Source organism: Salvelinus alpinus, chromosome 6, assembly GCF_045679555.1.
Source record: "Salvelinus alpinus chromosome 6, SLU_Salpinus.1, whole genome shotgun sequence".
Classification (NCBI taxonomy): Eukaryota; Metazoa; Chordata; class Actinopteri; order Salmoniformes; family Salmonidae; genus Salvelinus; species Salvelinus alpinus.
Genome location: NC_092091.1, coordinates 27057332 through 27074342, shown reverse-complemented (window position 1 = coordinate 27074342; position 17011 = coordinate 27057332). Strand labels below are relative to the sequence as shown.

The 17011-nt window shown below is 43.4% G+C and overlaps 2 protein-coding genes across 5 annotated transcripts in view; one reads left to right on the top strand and one right to left on the bottom strand.

Moving 5' to 3' along the window:
• Positions 1 to 294: 294 nt before the first annotated feature.
• LOC139578470 (paired amphipathic helix protein Sin3b-like) lies at positions 295 to 10057 on the top strand. 2 transcript variants are annotated; one of them, XM_071406108.1, is made up of 19 exons: positions 295 to 1003; positions 2095 to 2201; positions 2423 to 2576; positions 2830 to 3168; positions 3364 to 3516; positions 3617 to 3739; positions 3828 to 3917; positions 4029 to 4147; positions 4328 to 4541; positions 4953 to 5069; positions 5223 to 5461; positions 5571 to 5754; positions 5870 to 6587; positions 6752 to 6921; positions 7081 to 7254; positions 7479 to 7571; positions 8230 to 8324; positions 8642 to 8840; positions 9118 to 10057. In XM_071406108.1, the coding sequence occupies exons 1-19, from the start codon at positions 872 to 874 to the stop codon at positions 9346 to 9348; spliced, it is 3651 nt and encodes a 1216-aa protein (XP_071262209.1). In that variant the 5' UTR covers positions 295 to 871; the 3' UTR covers positions 9349 to 10057. The 2 variants fall into 2 exon arrangements, with proteins under 2 accessions (XP_071262209.1, XP_071262208.1); XM_071406107.1 differs by having other exon boundaries at positions 2830 to 3189.
• Positions 10058 to 10278: 221 nt separating this feature from the next.
• Positions 10279 to 17011, bottom strand: part of LOC139578471 (xenotropic and polytropic retrovirus receptor 1 homolog) — a 106581-nt gene continuing 99848 nt past the window's right edge. Inside the window, exons 15-16 of one of the 3 annotated variants that reach the window (XR_011675555.1) lie at positions 15609 to 16862; positions 10279 to 15448 (exon numbers count right to left, since the gene is read on the bottom strand). Coding sequence is in view for 2 of the 3 variants with exons in the window: in XM_071406109.1 (XP_071262210.1) it covers positions 16802 to 16862 (61 nt within the window). In the remaining variant the exon portion in view is untranslated. Of the gene's footprint in view, positions 16863 to 17011 lie in introns of all 3 variants that reach the window. The other 2 variants (XM_071406109.1, XM_071406110.1) reach the window with 2 other exon arrangements.

The window sequence follows — 17011 nt, the reverse complement described above, 5'->3', positions numbered from 1 at the left end:
TTTCCCTCCCGGTTGATTCTGTGTTGGTGAGTGGCAGGCCGTCAAATTCTGTGCTCACATCTCAAACTATGCAAATAAACGCTTTGCCATTCGTAAAAATATTCAAGTTCTGCGTGCGACGTGTATACACTTGTGTAAAAAGATTTCCTCCAGTCAGTGTGAAAATTGAACAAGGACTGTACTGTTGTAGTGAGGTAAGGAGGATGGAGAAAAATCCATACTTTGCTCGTGAAGCTCCACCCGTTTCTCCATGCGTCTGCGCATTGGAATTTCTCTGATCGACTGTGCTTCCGGACAAAGATGGTGGATAAATAAAGAGTTTTTACTCAGGCCGTTTGCCTTTGAAAGAAATGATCGGTTCCGGTCGGCTTAACGGGGTGGTTCTTCCATAGTCAACAATGCAATAGCAGCAGTGTCTGCTCGGTTTAGTTCCTTGACGGTAATGTGTCCAGAAAAAATGAGGGAGTGGGGTGTCTCGCTTCTTCTTCCGTCTCTGCTTCCGGACGCCAAGACTGGCTGTACAGCTGCCGCCGAATTTAAAGAGACAGGCAATAGTTTATTTAAAATATCATAATCAGCAACCATTGTCTCAAAGCTTTTTTCAGAGGCTTCACTCTGACAGCGTACCAGCAGTAGTTACTTGTTGGACCGATAATGGCTTTTAATCAAAGTCGCATCGAGTCGTAGCTTATTCCCATCATTGTTACTTGGCTGGATTTTCCTTATTTTGCTTGCTGGCTAACGTTCTCTACTAGCTAGCTAGCAAACTAAGCGTTGCTAGCTAGCTAGCTTCCCGACGAAGGCAAGATTTTTGTCGGCTAGCCAACAACCAGATACCAAAGCGTATAATCAACCAAGTAGTAGTGGCTGTATGTCTGTTACTATCTCCGGGACCATGGCGAAAATTCAGGCACACAGCAACACGAAGCAAATAAACCAAATTCAAGACAAGGCCTATGTTGTACAAAAGCAAGTGCAACAACAGCACTTTCAAAAACTGAAGGTAAGAGACGGGAACAAAAAGGGAAAAGTCTTCCCCAGAACCATTTTGTGTTCGTCAGATATTGTCTTTCTCTTGATGCTCAGGAGTTAACGTTTGCTAGCTAGTTAATCATAAAGGTGTTCTGACTAGAATGTCGCATGAACAGTACTTTAGTGTAGGTTAACTAACGCCAGATAACTTGGATTCTTCAATTGCGTTAGACACGATTTTAAAAATCATTCATTGGGTCATCCAGATACAGCACAGTATAACATATATAGCTATGTTAGTTGCTTTGGCTGGTTAGTTAGCTACTTTCCATTGTTGGATAACTTTGGGCATCTGAAGTTCCTTGTTCACATTTTCTGCCCGCAATGCCAGAAAAAAAGTCACATTTAAGTTGTCTAGAATGGGATGGTGTTTGTTGGCACAAAATGGGAGACCTGTCTTTAAATACGCGCTATTGCTTGCTAGCTAGTTTGTAATCCGACAACTAACTAACGTTAGCCAACATACAGTAACGTTACTCGTTTGATAACTTGCCAGCTAGTTTATGAGTAGGGTTTTCTCAATACGCCATGATAACGTTAGCTATTGTATTGTTTATTCGTATTGCTGATTTTAAAGTCGATGATCATATGCCGCACAGAACCCTCGGTTTTGTTAGCTAGCTAACGTTAACCATGCAGTTTAACTACGTTTTCCTTGTTGACCAGATTTTAGCTACAATGCGTCCAAGGTGTTCCGATGTGATATAGCTAACACAGCCCCCCAAAAATGTAATATCTTGCGCAGCCAAGTTATTAACTGCTTATTGTTTGCAGTGTAACTACAAATAGTGGTAGGGAGTTGGATGGATAGCTAAATGAGTTATGGTGAAGACATCATACCATAAATTGTTCAGCTAATGACTTCATTGAGGAGCAACATAACTCATTTGCCCCTGTTTGTGAATGTGTAATAACAGTGATAACATCACTCATACACTAGCATTCTTGTTGATTATCGGTCTTTAACCTGGACCCCTTAATATCTAGCATCTTATGGGGGGGAAAAAAAACATTTTTATGCTGAGTTTATATTTGGTTTCACACCATTATCTTTACCTTAAGGTTGAAGATGCCCTATCATACCTGGACCAAGTGAAAATACGATTTGGGAATGACCCTGGAATATACAACAAATTTCTTGACATAATGAAAGAATTCAAATCACAAAGGTATAGCATTTCTGTTTGCCATTTCTTGATACATATATTTTTTTGTACTATTGAAGTTACTTAAATTATGTTGAGAAGCAGATTTTCATATATACATTTTTTTATACTGTTGAAGTTACTCTTAAGAAAATCTGCTTCCCAATATAATTTAATGCCATCTCGTTTAAGGTCACTTCCTCTGTCCCTATGAAATTTGCCTAAAATCTTTCTCTCCTTCATAGCATTGACACACCGGGTGTTATAAACCGTGTGTCTCAGCTCTTCCACGGGCACCCGGACCTCGTCTTAGGATTCAATGCCTTCCTGCCCCCGGGGTATCGGATAGAGATTCCCAAGAATGGCGTGGTTTTCCTTCAGTCCCCATTCTCTGCCCAGGTGGGTCCCTCTAAATGTGTATTGATTTGGTTTGCATAAAACTCTAATACTGGCTGCCTATGCACAACATTTGTAACCCAATTTTATTCATCAACCAATATACCAAGTATTGGTAGTAGGCCTATATATAAGTGGAGTTTGCCACAACCTTTCCACCATAGCAGACCAAAATGGTCACACATGAAGGTGCTCTTATGATGGATGTTGTGAAGTTAATTTATGTTAATAATAAGTGCCCCTTTTTCTTTGGTAGGTGTCCCCAGGTCAGGGGAAGAGTATGGCAAGCCCTGCTGTGAGTGCCACAGGGTCATCTGTTGCTGAAGTTGGGTCTGCCCAAAGTGAAGCTGTGGCATCGCCTGAAAGCATCTACTCATCCTCAGGGCCCCCAGAGCCTCCCAGTAGACTGTCCTTGCCACTCCCCAGCAGAGAGAGCCCATCCCAGCCACAGTCCTCCTCAGTGTCCCCCCCTGCCTCAGAGCCCAGCCCAGTAGAATTTGACAGTGCAATCAGCTATGTCAACAAAATCAAAAACCGCTTCCTAGACCATCCAGAGATCTACAGATCCTTCCTTGAGATACTACACACTTACCAGGTACACTGTGTCATCAATATGGTAATTGATTTGTTTTTCTGTCAATTGAAAACAATATATTAGTTTGATATAAAGTGAAGTCTGCTTAAAGTTAAGTTGTTTGCTAGCATCAAGGCTACTTTAAATTGTAGCAGATTAGTGTGTATCATATCATGGTTTCTCCGATGGAATAATTGTCTGTTTTTGTCTTTTCAGAAGGAGCAGCTTGAGGTCAAGGAGAGCCGGGGTCATGGTAGTAGTGGAATGACAGAGGATGAAGTTTTCTCAAAAGTGGCCAGCCTCTTCAAAGGCCAAGAGGACTTACTGGCTGAGTTTGGACAGTTCTTACCAGATGCTAAGAGATCACTGGTCAGTATTTTCCCCTTTCTGAGAGCATCCTGCCCATGGTAATTTTCTGTGATCAGTTCACTTTCAGTGCAATTTGCGTTTCTATATTGTGTCCTTTCAGTTCACTGGCAGCTCCCTGACTGGGAAAGACCATCTGAAGAGGGCAGAGGACGAGGACATGAGCAAACAGAGCAAGAAGAGACCCAGGCCCATGCTGCTGCCTCACATGACACCACTGCTCAAGGTCTGGACTTAATCACACATTTATACACATCACCATTTTCCTAGAAGACCTATACTGTATGTGATTGGTTATGTTTTTTTGTTTTTAGAAAAAGATGAAGTTTTCATGCTCCAAAGACCAGTCCTTTGCCTCAGTTGGGAAGCATGGAGTCTTGCGGGAGTTCACATTTTTTGACAAGGTAATGCCCAGGTGTCCGCGTTGGAATTATTCCATAATGTTTTTTGGCTGTGACAAATATCATGAAAGCCTTGGTCACCAATGACGATAATAATGTTTTGATTTGTTGCAGCTTCGCCGTTTCTTCAAGAGTCGGGAGGTATACGAGAACTTCCTCCGCTGTATTGCTTTGTTTAACCAGGAAGTGGTTTCGGGAGCAGAGCTGCTGCAGCTTGTCACTCCCTTTCTGGGGTAAGTGGATCGTGGGAGCTTGCATTGGACCATGGGAGGTTTCAGAGAGAACAGTCACTGATGTCTTTCTCAGTAAATAAATGCATAATGATATTATTGTACTGTATGAAGGGCAGTATGTTTTGCCAAGTCTCCTCTTGAGCCATTCATTAATTTGAACATGTTCATTATTTCCTCCAGGAAGTTTCCAGAGCTATATACCCAGTTCAAGTCTTTTCTGGGGGACAAAGAGCTCTCTCATTCAGTGTCTGGCCTGTCAGACCGATACATGGAAGGAGGTGGGGGCAGGGAGGTCGACTATGCCTCTTGCAAGCGCCTGGGATCCAGCTACAGAGCACTACCCAAGACTTACCAGCAGCCCAAGTGCAGCGGTCGCACTGCTATCTGCAAAGAGGTGCTCATAAATGAAAGGAGTTTTGTGTGTATGTGTGTATATATTTGCCATTCCAGCACCTCTGATTTCTATTTCAAGTTTTTAGCCCTTTTTTGAGTCTAGTAGGAGACACTACAAAGTTGTAACTATTGCTCCAATAGCTGTGAATCTACTTTTTTTTTGCATGTTTTGTTTGAGCTGCAGCATGCCAGAGCCTTGTGATTTTCCACATTTATTCAGAGTTAAACTTAGCTAATGCTTATTCAGTGCTTTTATCTTGATATCTTTATCAGGAGGTTGAGGATGGGGTAATTATTGAAGATCAATCAGAATTGAGTGTCCTTTTTTTGTCAACGACTTCTGGTTTGCATCAATGATAATGTTCTCAGTTGTGTGGAAAATTAAAGTAAAACCAAAATTGTGTATTTCCAGGTGCTGAATGACACCTGGGTTTCTTTCCCCTCGTGGTCGGAGGACTCTACGTTTGTGAGCTCAAAGAAAACCCCATACGAGGAGCAGCTTCATCGCTGTGAGGACGAAAGGTTTGAGGTAAGTAAGCCGAGATATCAGAAGTACTACTACAGCCACCAACTACATGCAAACAGACTATTCTCCCTTATCTACCCAGAGCGTCACTGCGGAATCACCTTTGAGGACCTTGTTCCAGAAACATTTTCTCAGTTATTTTCCTGTTTCCTCCAGTTGGATGTGGTCCTAGAGACTAACCTGGCCACCATCCGGGTCCTGGAGAGCGTTCAGAAGAAGCTGTCCCGTCTGTCGCCTGAGGACCAGGATCGCTTCCGTCTGGACGATTGTCTGGGAGGCACATCTGAGGTCATCCAGCGGCGAGCCATCTACCGTATCTACGGCGACAAGGCCCCTGAGATTATAGAGGGGCTGAAGAGGAGCCCTGCTACTGCCGTGCCTGTGGTGCTCAAGAGGTCAGGGTACACACACGTACACATGCAGAGATTTGACCCAAATTACTTGACCAATGTGAATCTCTCTGTGTGTGTTAATTCTTCGATGTCCTCTCTGCTGTGTCTGTAGATTGAAAGCGAAGGAGGAGGAGTGGAGAGAAGCCCAGCAGGGCTTCAACAAGATCTGGAGGGAGCAGTATGAGAAGGCCTACCTCAAGTCCCTGGACCACCAGGGGGTCAACTTCAAGCAGAATGACATGAAGGCCCTTCGATCCAAGAGCCTGCTCAATGAGATTGAAAGTGTTTATGATGAGGTGAGTACTCCGACTCAATCTACTTCCTTTATAGTCCCCCGACCGATCCGTCAAAGGTTCTTTAGAAAGGAGATGTTCTCCTGTGTTGTCTAACCTGTGCGTTTGTCCCCATCAGCGTCAGGAGCAGAGCACAGAGGAGGGAGGCGTGGTCCAGCAGGGGCGTGACGGGAGCAGCGCGCCAGCGGTCAGCGATCCCCACATGGTGTTCACCTACGAGGACAAGCAGATCCTGGAGGATGCCGCCTCTCTAATCATCTACCACGTCAAACGCCAGCCCACCATCCACAAGGACGACAAGGACCACATCAAGCGCATCATCCAGCACTTTGTCCCCGACCTCTTCTTCTCCCGCCGGGGCGAGCTCAGCGAGACGGAGGAGTGGACGGACGAGGAGGTGGAGGAGGGAGGAGACCGGGGAGGAGGCTGTGGCGGTATACCAGGAGCCGTAGCAACATCGGGCAGTCAGCAACATCAACCTCAGCATCAGCAGCTGAACGGGGAGTCGAGGCGGCGGCGCTGCGCCTCTCCTCAGACAGTGGAGCTTGGTGTAGCCTCGTCCCATAGCCTGGCTCCAGAGGGAGGGGAGAAGGTGGACCTGAGAGACCCTGAGGCAGAGCACCAGAAGGAGCTGGACGGAGTCTACAACCTGTTCTTTGTCAACAACAACTGGTACTTCTTCCTGCGGCTTCACCAGACCCTGTGCCAGCGGCTGCTGAGGGTGTACCGGCAGGCGGAGAGGCAACTGCTGGAGCACCGGGCAGAGCAGAACCGTGAGAGGCTTCTGATGGCCGAGGGCCGCGACCTGGCCATGGAGCTCCGCCTCAAACAGCCCAGTATGAACCTCTCAGATCTAACGTCCTTCATATTTAGTAGCCTGCATTTGTTTGTATGTCTGTGTACAGGAGAGAACATTAGGCTCAAGTTTGCCATGTTTTTTGAGAGGGAAGTTCTGTAGCTAGCTAGTGTCTGTTCAATGACCTGTGAACTTGCTCTACAGGTGAGGTAGAACTGGAGGAGTACTATCCAGCGTTCCTGGATATGGTGCGCAGTCTTCTGGATGGGAACCTGGAGTCCACACAGTATGAGGACACATTGCGGGAGATGTTTACCATCCATGCCTACATTGGCTTCACCATCGACAAGCTCATCCAGAACATCATTAGACAGGTCAGTGGTGTCTCTCTACTTGCCAGTTTTCATTAATAATCTACAGAACCAGATGCATATCCGTTAACTACCTATTTATTCTTTACCTCAAGAATATAGCGATCCTGAAGTGTTTGATTGTTCTCAGAATGCATGTCATTTCTTTCTCTCTTCCTGCAGCTGCAGCACCTGGTGAGCGACGAGGTGTGTCTGCAGGTGGCTGAGCTGTACCTGGCCGAGAGGAAGAGGGGCGCGGCGGGGGCTAACCTGTCGTCCCAGTGTGTGAGAACAGCCTGGGAGACCAGCTACCAGTGGAAGTCGGAGAGGGTAATGGCCGAGGAGAACTGCTTTAAGGTAACGGCCTGCCCTGGGGGGGACAAACGCTGAGCATTGTATATTTGAAGAGATTTTCTATTGAATTCGGTTTTGGGGGGTGTATATTTTACTTGGTTGAAACAGGATGGTTTTGCTCATAGTTGGTAGGAGTTCAGCTGCTGCTTATTGTAATAGAGAATTTGTGCATTCTGAAACCGTCGTGTTGATCATTGATGTTTAATGGGATGGGAATTATTTTGTAGGTAATGTTCATTCAGAACCAGGGCCAGGTGACCTTGACCATTGAGCTGCTGGACACAGAGGAGGCCCAGGCTGATGATCCATTGGATGTACAGGTAAAGAATCCTACGGACAGTCGCACTGTTAGCACCTTTAGAATGTCATAGTGTTCCCTTTTGGACATGAACATAGACTGGCCTTGTATGGCAACCTGCTGTGCCCTAAGGTAGTGGTATTCAAAGTCGGGGTTGGGAACGGCAGTGGGGTCGTTTTTTTGTTTTTTGTTGACTGGATGTCTCAATAGGTCTTCAGTAGCTGGAACCAAAAAGTAAGAATACAGATCATTGTATGGGACAATATACAAACGTTTTTGAGAAAGATAATTTAAAAAATAAAATGTGATAAAGTACATTTATTGTTTTATTTTGATGAGAGATTAAAATGTAATAAATTGAAGGTTATTTCTTGATGTAAAAATATACAGATTTTAAGGATGTCATTCTTTTTTTTGGTGGGGTCGTGAGAAAATATTGCAAAAAAGTGGGGTCCCCTGAAATTCTGGTGGAAAAAATTGGGGTCCACGCTAAATAGTATAAATAACACTGCCCTAAAGCAGGGTTTCCCAAACTCCCCCCTGGGTGCACATTTTGGTTTTTGCCCTAGTACTACACAGCTGATTCATATAACCAACTCATCAAGCTTTGCTTATGATTGAGTTTATGGCCTTCTATAATTGCATTGTTTTGATATTGACACATGTCTCTCCCTGTCCAGTGCCTGTCCAGCTACATGGAACAGTTTGTAGGGACAGAGTCGACGCTTTGCTCGCAGAACGAAGGCTACTTTTTCAAACCGGTATTTTTGCCCAGGTAAGTGAGAGATTCACGCAATTAACTTTGGTTGTGATGTCCATATATTGACCATCATATGATGCCACCTGAATTCCTGAGACGTTACATGGCAATCCTGTGTTTTCACATTTTGTAATTTCACTGTCTTAACTAATGACTGTCAAAAGCACTGCAGTGCAGATAGATCGTTTCTGCTTGCCATAACAGCCAAGTACAAAATTAGTCCTAGCATAGGCTCTGATTTGAATATTACTGTACTTTGCTTCACTGTGGTCCTCTGTCTGAACCACAGTATTTTCCGTCTGATATACTCTGACTGTCCCCTGTGTGTGTAGGAACCTGAGGCACTTCAGACGCTGGCAGGTGCGGCAGGTGGAAGCGATGCGCTGCAGACGGGAGTGGCACAGGCAGCTGGGAGTGGAGAGTGCTGGCAGCCTGGACTGCCGCTTTAAACTCAACACCCACAAGATGGTGTTCGTCATGAACTCTGAGGACTACATGTACCGCCGGGGAGCGCTGGTCAAAGCAAGGAAGGTAGCTTCAACCAATTTATGTCTGGGATTGCATGTGTGTGAGTTGAAGAGAAGTTAAGGTGGGCATTGAACTAGAGAAGGGACAATATTTATATAAAGGTATTTATAGTTATAGCTGCTTCCAACATGTTTGAAGTGTTATGTCTTGTTTTGGCATCAGTTAGACATCGTCATGGCACTCGTCATCCAGTGCTTCCACTGTGGAATGTTGTCCCTTTTAAGGCACTGTCTGTTTGTCTGACAGTGACTGACTCTTCCCCTCTGTCTCTCTCCCCCAGTCCCAGCACAGGGTTGCTGTGAACCAGCACGAGCGCTTTGACAAGTGGCACCAGGGCTGGCTGGTGGAGCACGTGACCCCGGCGGCCGAGCGCTCGGTCCACGACTGGCTGATAGGCGAGGAGGAGGAGGACATGATTCCGTGCAAGACCACCTGCCTCAACACACAGGTCAAAGGCCTGCCTGTCAACAGATACCAGGTGCATTACAGTAGGAAACCCCCCTCTCCGTAGAGGCCACACACACTCACTACACACACATGGAGAGAGACTGAGAGACAGGGGCATCCTGGGGGAATCCAGCACGGAACACAGGAGATCTTCACCTGACTCACCCACGTTGCTTCTCTGTTCACACAGTCCACAGTGCAAGCAGAGGAACGGGAGATTAAAATCATTGAGTTTGTTTCAGAAATGTGAATGTCTCTTTTTATAAGTCCGTTGTAGTTTTTAGCTTCTGAAGCCAGAGGGCCTTTGTTTGTTTGTATATGTTTATACTGAAGTACTGGGAGAAATGGTTAGAAAAAATGTGTCATACTCATGTCTTTTGTACAGTAAGCTCAACTTAAGTAATTGCATTACTGTATGTGCATATACAACTGTACACATTTTATATATGCATTTACATGAATACGATGAATGAAATTTAACATTTTACATGGATCTAAGTGTTTGCTGGCAGCCAATTCTTGACATTCTTTTTTTCGGGTCATATTCTTTTTGTCTTGTGACTAATCTAAAAATGGATGATTGCCAGGGTGACGAGTGCTCACAATTAATTCAATTGTGCTAATTTTACGGAACATTTGGAATTATGTATCATATTCATGATTTCATCATTTTGCATACTACAATAAACAAAATCAGTGTTAAAAAAGAATGTATAACATTTATCCTGTCAGTTATCATGAAAATAAACAACCTAGTTGTGAATTCTTAAACAGCCTGGAAAAGCCTGGTCTTTTCTTTCATTTGATTGTGTTGGGCTGAAGAACTTAAGGTATGGGAGTGCAACATTGCATCTGTACTTTCCTTCCAAAGAACTTGCAAACAAAATTCCTCACCTGAGTATGTTTATGTTCAACATTAGGAGATCTCGGTACAGACGAGTCTTTTTTTAATTATTATTATGGAATGGAACAAATAAAAAAGCCAGAGCCAGGGTGACAGTTTTAAAAAATAAACGTGGTTTATAAAACCCAGATATGACAGGATAACCAAAGTGTGTACAGAAATACAAATGAGACCATCGTAGTACACCGTTTTACACAACATTTACAAACTACTCTGTCAAAGGGGCATTGTAAGACGTTTCCTTTGTCTCTTTAAAACACAAGCACATCTGATCTATCGTTTTTCATAATGTAATCAAAGTACATCTAGTTACTATAGACACCGTTACAGTCTTCCACTTTTAGAAAGAAAGGGTACAACATCAAGAAGGAAGTAAAGATGCAGAGATATCAAACACTTAAAATCATGGGATTTAACAAGCAGTGAAATCAGCAAATCATTGAGTGGGAAATTGTGATGTCAGGGCTTGGTTATCATTCAGGTCTTACAAAGTAACCCTCTGTCAAAGGGTTATCACTTTGACCATCTCTTGTCATTAGACATTGGTCAGTTGTTTTATAAGTTAGTGAGTAACTGTTAGTCAGTCATACAGTGCCTTCGGGACATATTCAGACCCCATGACTTCACATTTTGTTACATTACAGCTTTATTCTAAAATTGATACAATTGTATTTTTCCTCAATCTACACACAATACAGAAAAGTTTTTATTTATTTATTTTTATTAGCAATCACATTTACATAAGTATTAAGACCCTTTACTCAGTACTTTGTTGAAGCACCTTTTGGCAGCGATTACAGCATTGAGTCTTCTTTGGTAAGAGATGCTACAAGCTTGGCATACGTGTATTTGGGGAATTTCTTCTCTGCAGATCCTCTCAAGCTATGTCCGGTTGGATGGAGAGCTTTGCTGCACAGCTATTTTCAGGTCTCTAGAGATGTTTGATCGAGTTCAAGTCCGGGCTCTGGCTGGGCCACTCAAGGACATAAAGAGACTTGTCCTGAAGCCACTCCTGCGTTGTCTTGGCTGTGTGCTTCGGGTCGTTGTCCTGTATGAAGGTGAACCTTCGCCCCCATGCTTCAACGTAGGGATGGTGACGCTTGGTATTCAGGCCAAATGTTCAATCTTGATCAGACCAGAGGATCTTGTTTCTCATGGTCTGATAATCTTTAGGTGCCTTTTGGCGAACTCCAAGCGGGCTGTCGTGCCTTTTACTGAGTGGCTTCAGTCTAGCCGCTCTACCACAAAGGCCTGATTGGTCTTGTGCTGCAATGATTGCCATTCTGGAACATTTTTCCATCTCCACACAGGACCTCTAGAGCTCTGTCAGAGTGACCATCGGGTTCTTGGTCACCTCCCTGACCAAGGCCCTTCTCCCCCGATTGCTCAGTTTGGCTGGGCAACTCTAGAAAGAGACTTTGTGGTTTCCTATCTTCTTAAATTTAAGAATGATGGCCACTGTGTTCTTGGGGATCTTCAATGCTGCTGAAATTTGTTTGTACCCTTCCTCAGATCTGTGCCTTCGACACAATCCTGTCTCGGAGCTCTAATTCGACCTCATGGCTTGGTTTTTGCTCTGACATGTACTGTCAACTGTGGGACCTTATATAGGCATGTGTGTGCCTTTCCAAGTCATGTCCAATCAATTTAATTTACCACAGGTGGACTCCAATCAAGTTGTAGAAACGTCTCAAGGATGATCAATGGAAACAATTGAGTCTCATAGCAAAGGGTCTGAATACTTATTTACATAAGGTATTAGTTTTACATTTAATACATTTGCAAAAATTGCTACAAAGCTGTTTTCGCTTTGTCAGGTATTGTGTGTAGGTTTTAGAATAAGGCTGTAATGTAACAATGTGGAAAAAAGTCAAGGAGTCTGAATACTTTCCGAAGCCACTGTATATGCATTAGAACGCTTATAAGATAATGTCCTCCATTAGTATCTTGTTAGTGTCGACACTATGGAGTGAGGGTTGTGCCAACCCCTAGTCCCCTCCCTCCAGTAGCCCTGGATGCCAATGAACCCTGAGGATGAGGGAGCCAGAAAAAAGTATAGAAACCCTAACAAAATACGACCAATCACAATCCAGATGAACGTCTACTGTTTCTTTTTTTACAAACACAATTCAACAGGTTTTACATTTGAATGCAGGATTGTGAACCATCAAAATGCTCATCAGCACCTATAATGCTGCTTTTTTTTAAGTTAAATGGAAAACAAAATATGCAGTGCATTTGGAAAGTATTCAGACCCCTTCACTTTTTCCACATTTTATTACGTTTCAGCCTTGTTCTAAAATTAATTATTTTGTTTTCTCAATCTATATGCAATACCCAATAATGAGTACAGCATCCTGTTTCCATTGATCATCCTTGATGTTTCTACAACTTGATTGGAGTCCACCTGTGGTAAATTCAATTGATTGGATATGATATGGAATGGCACACCTTTCTATATAAGGTCCCACACTTGTCAGCACAGATCTGGGGAAGGGTTACCAAAACATTTCTGCAGCATTGAAGGTCCCCAAAAACACAGTGGCCTCCATCATTCTTAAATGGAAGAAGTTTGGAACCATCAACTCTTCCTAGAGCTGGCCGCCCGGCCAAACTGAGCAATCGGGTTAAAAGGGCCTTGGTCAGGGAGGTGACCAAGAACCCGATGGTCACTCTGACAGAGCTCCAGAGTTCCTCTGTAGAGATGTGAGAACCTTCCAGAAGGACAGCCATCTCTGCAGCACTCTACCAATCAGGCCTTTATAGTAAAAGATAAAAGGCCCCTAAAGGACTCTGACCATGAGAAACAATATTCTCTGGTCTGATGAAACCAAGATTCAACTCTTTGCCCTGAAAGCGTCACGTCTGGAGGAAACCTGGCACCATCCCTACAGTGAAGCATGGTGGTGGCAGCATCATAGTGTGGGGATGTTTTTCAGCGGCATGGACCAGGAGACTCATCAGGATCGAGGCAAAGATGAATGGACCAAAGTACAGAGAGATCCTTGATGAAAGCCTGCTCAGGACCTCAGACTGGGGCAATGGTTCACCTTCCAACATGACAACGACCCTAAGCATACAGCCAAGACAACACATGAGTGGTTTCGGGACAAGTCTCAATGTCGTTGTGGCCCAGCCAGAGCCCGGACTTGAACCCGATCGAACGTCTCTGGAGAGACCCTGAAAATAGCTGTGCAGAGATGATCCCCATCCAACCTGACAGAGCTTGAATGGATCTGCAGAGAAGAATGGGAGAAACTCCCCAAATACAGGTGTGCCAAGCTTGTAGCGTCATATCCAAGAAGACTCAAGGCTGTAATCGCTGCCAAAGGTGCTTCAACAAAGTACTGATTAAAGGGTCTGAATACTTATGTAAATGTGATTTTTAAGGTAGATTTTTAACTCAATTTTCTAAAATTGATAACCTGTTTACTTTGTCATTGTGTGTAGATTGATGAGGAAAAATAACTTACTTTTAGAATGAGCCTGTAACGTAACAAAGTGGAAAATGGAAGGGGTTTGAATACTTTCTGAATGCAATCAAGAATGATCAGAACAGCTAGAATAATTAGTGTTCTTCATATAATGAAAAATAAATAAAGACATGTACAGTGGAAAACAAAACCAGCATGCAGGCAAGACAATCGGTAGAGCGATACTAAAATAATCATGAGGTTGGAGGGAGAAGTTTTTGCTCTGACAAAAGAGGACAGTGTTGGAGGGAGGTTTAGATGAGATTAAACAGTGTGTATTTGTGTTTTGAGGGGGTAGAAGAGCTCTCCATCGCTTTAAAAGGCCTGAAATGCAAAAGCTACAAGGAATGTAAAGGCATCCTTGCAGCAGTGTTTTTTGGTGGAAAGACTGGTTGACTGGCCTGTTCAGTAGTTATAGTGAGTATGGGAAGAAAGTGGGAGCAACTATACTTCCAACAAAGAGGACGCACTCCGTAGTTAGAGAATTGAATTGTGTGTTTTGTGATAGTTGTTTTAATGACGTACCAGACGCCATGGCACAGCCCTAACTGCTATATGTCTTTCTGACTACAATCCTCACCACAATAAGTAATATATCTCAAAGGCACAAGCCATTGTATGTCATTCTGGTTGTTGATTGCACTTTAAAGCCTTTGCAACACATTTTTGTAGCCTATGAACTTTACACAAAGATTTTGTGCTGGGTCCCCAACCGTAATTTATCACGTCAACAGTCTAAATAATAAAGACAAGCTCATGCTCATCAACTCATGGCTACTGCGTCATGTAAACAGCTTAGCCACAGAGTGAGACAGGATTTCACACACTGGGAGGGGAGAGAAACAGGCAGTGACATACACTAATCCTTCCTTTGAAAAGCGAGAAAGCCCACAAAAAGGGGCTTACCCACTTTCAAAGTTACAGCCGATAAAGATTGTGCTCGCAAATAATATTTGTCTACAAGTAAAGCATGCATGTGACAAAATAGACAAACAAAAAGAGCACTAACAGTTGTACAATTTCCATGGTGTTATTTTTCTTGGCAAAACCAAAATTCACTATAAAAGTTATAAAAAGTACATTAAAGCAAACATTACAGCAAAATCATGAGCTTTGTTGATAAGTGCATTGCCAAAAAAAAGCAAGAGAAACTGACATGTACTGTAGAATGAGCTGGTAACAGAAATCACCCTCACCTTCAACAGAATGTTTGGCCACTGAGACTTGAAACTGTGAACTAACCCTTAAAACCCAGTAAATACTGCAGGCCTTACAACCCAAGGAGGACAGGCCCGTTTAATCATGGCTATCTGATCTGAGAACTACTGTTTCACAGCAAGGTCTTTTCAGGATTAGAGATCACCTGACACAGCAGAGATACAACTCACTCACTTGGTCCCTGTTCTAGTCAATAAGCCTGACAAACACTACCACTAGTAAAAACACATGCAGAGTCCCAGGGCCTATGATACTGTACATGACGCATGCATTCTATATTCAAAAGTGGTGATGCAGCAGCTATGTTGTAAAAGTCCTAGATCTTTCAGAGAGATGACAGAGATTAGGGTGAGGACTGTTATTTGGAGAGTGAGAGGGCTAGCAGACATGACAGATGATGATCTCATGTTTAACCAGGGCATTCCTCCCGTGGAAAAGCCCTCTTCAGATGTCAACAGTATCCTGTGAAGATTCCACATGACCCACTTGGGCAGTATCGCAGTCAGAGAAACCCCAGTGGAAACGCTGGTCACTGTCAGCTGATCTCTGTCGCCACTGTTCTGAGAAGGCTGATAGGAAAACAACAACAGAACAGACACAAAGTGCCCCACACCATCAGTAGAAAACACTGCAATAGAAAAACAGTCACAGTGCCGTTACAGTTGTTGACTGATCAAAAGAGAATGGGATAGTTTTCCTAAAGGGCAGAGAAATGGAAAAAACGCTCACTCAGTCTCCTCAACTCCACCTCCGCACAGAACAGACCATTCTTCTCAGGCTAGCCAGATGGTTGATGCTACGCCAGCGAATGACATTAATTAAAATAACACGTCTGGCAGAAAAGCAAAGTACAGTTTTGCACGTGTAGGGCACTTGCCATGAGCTAATTAGATCACTTTGAAGTTGTACCGTGTTGCTGACTATCTGATCTGTGGGCCAGGCTTGTATGAGAGGGGGAATGAGCCACCTGAAGAGTTTGTACTCTTCCACAACAACGGCTTCTAGAAAGCATGGCACAAGTCTAACAACATTCCCACCATTGAGAAACACATCAATATCATTGCACAGATGCTCAAGCTATTGTCATTCTTCTAAATAATACATGGGGTACATAATAGTTCTGACATCCAAATAACGCACATGAACAAATATACAAAGTAACTTTAACAGACTCAAATATGTTCAAATTATATTTTTGTACAAGTTGTTTTGGTTTGTTTGTATGAAATGCACTTTTCCTGCAAGTGCCGCCAGGGTTTTACACCGGCTTCATTATTACAACTCAATAAACAAAATCAAACCAAAACGCCGAATAGAAAAAGAAGCAACAGGTTGAAACCAGTTGATGTTGTTGATATGCTGTGGTTAATGTTCCAGAGTCCATGCTCAGGTTGGTTATTATTAGTCTTTTTGATTAATATGTCTTATCCCTGTTGATCCTGATATACTAAATGCATGTAAACAGTTGTTTATTCTCTATTATTACATCTTTAAAAATGGCAAAGAACTACAAAAACAAATATACAAACTAAAAAGTATTAACATAAAGAAAATAAACTAAAGGAGTCTGTTAAAAAAATAAAAGTACTCATTGGAAAATCCCAGGTCTGGGTGTTTTTTTCTCCAATATGTTCCTGTGTGTATCCCTCTTGGTCTGAACAACTCAGAACTGTGTGTGTGTAATTCCACCTCATCTATACCAATATCATATACTGAGATTGTGCTTGAGTAAGTTAATTGTTGTGTGTGTCTCTGTGCATGTATATATTAGTTTGTGTCTGTCTGTCTGTCTGTCTGTCTGTCTGTCTGTCTGTCTGTCTGTCTGTCTGTGTGTGTGTGTGTGTGTGTGTGTGTGTGTGTGGTGAGGCAGCTCTGTGATGGAGTGATAAGATCACTGGGGGTGTAGAGCTGGTGCCCTGGGCTCAGCTGAAAGCCTCATCATCCGTATCCTCTATCAACACCTTGGTGTCCTTCTTGGATGATCTGGACGCGAGAAGGAACACACACATGGATACTGTCAGACAAACACAAGGCCACCATATACAGACTCCTGGCAATGGCCATAACCCGGAGGGCCCTGAGGGCTTCCTGACCAATTGACCTGAGCGGGAAAAACTCAGGTCAAGTTTTCA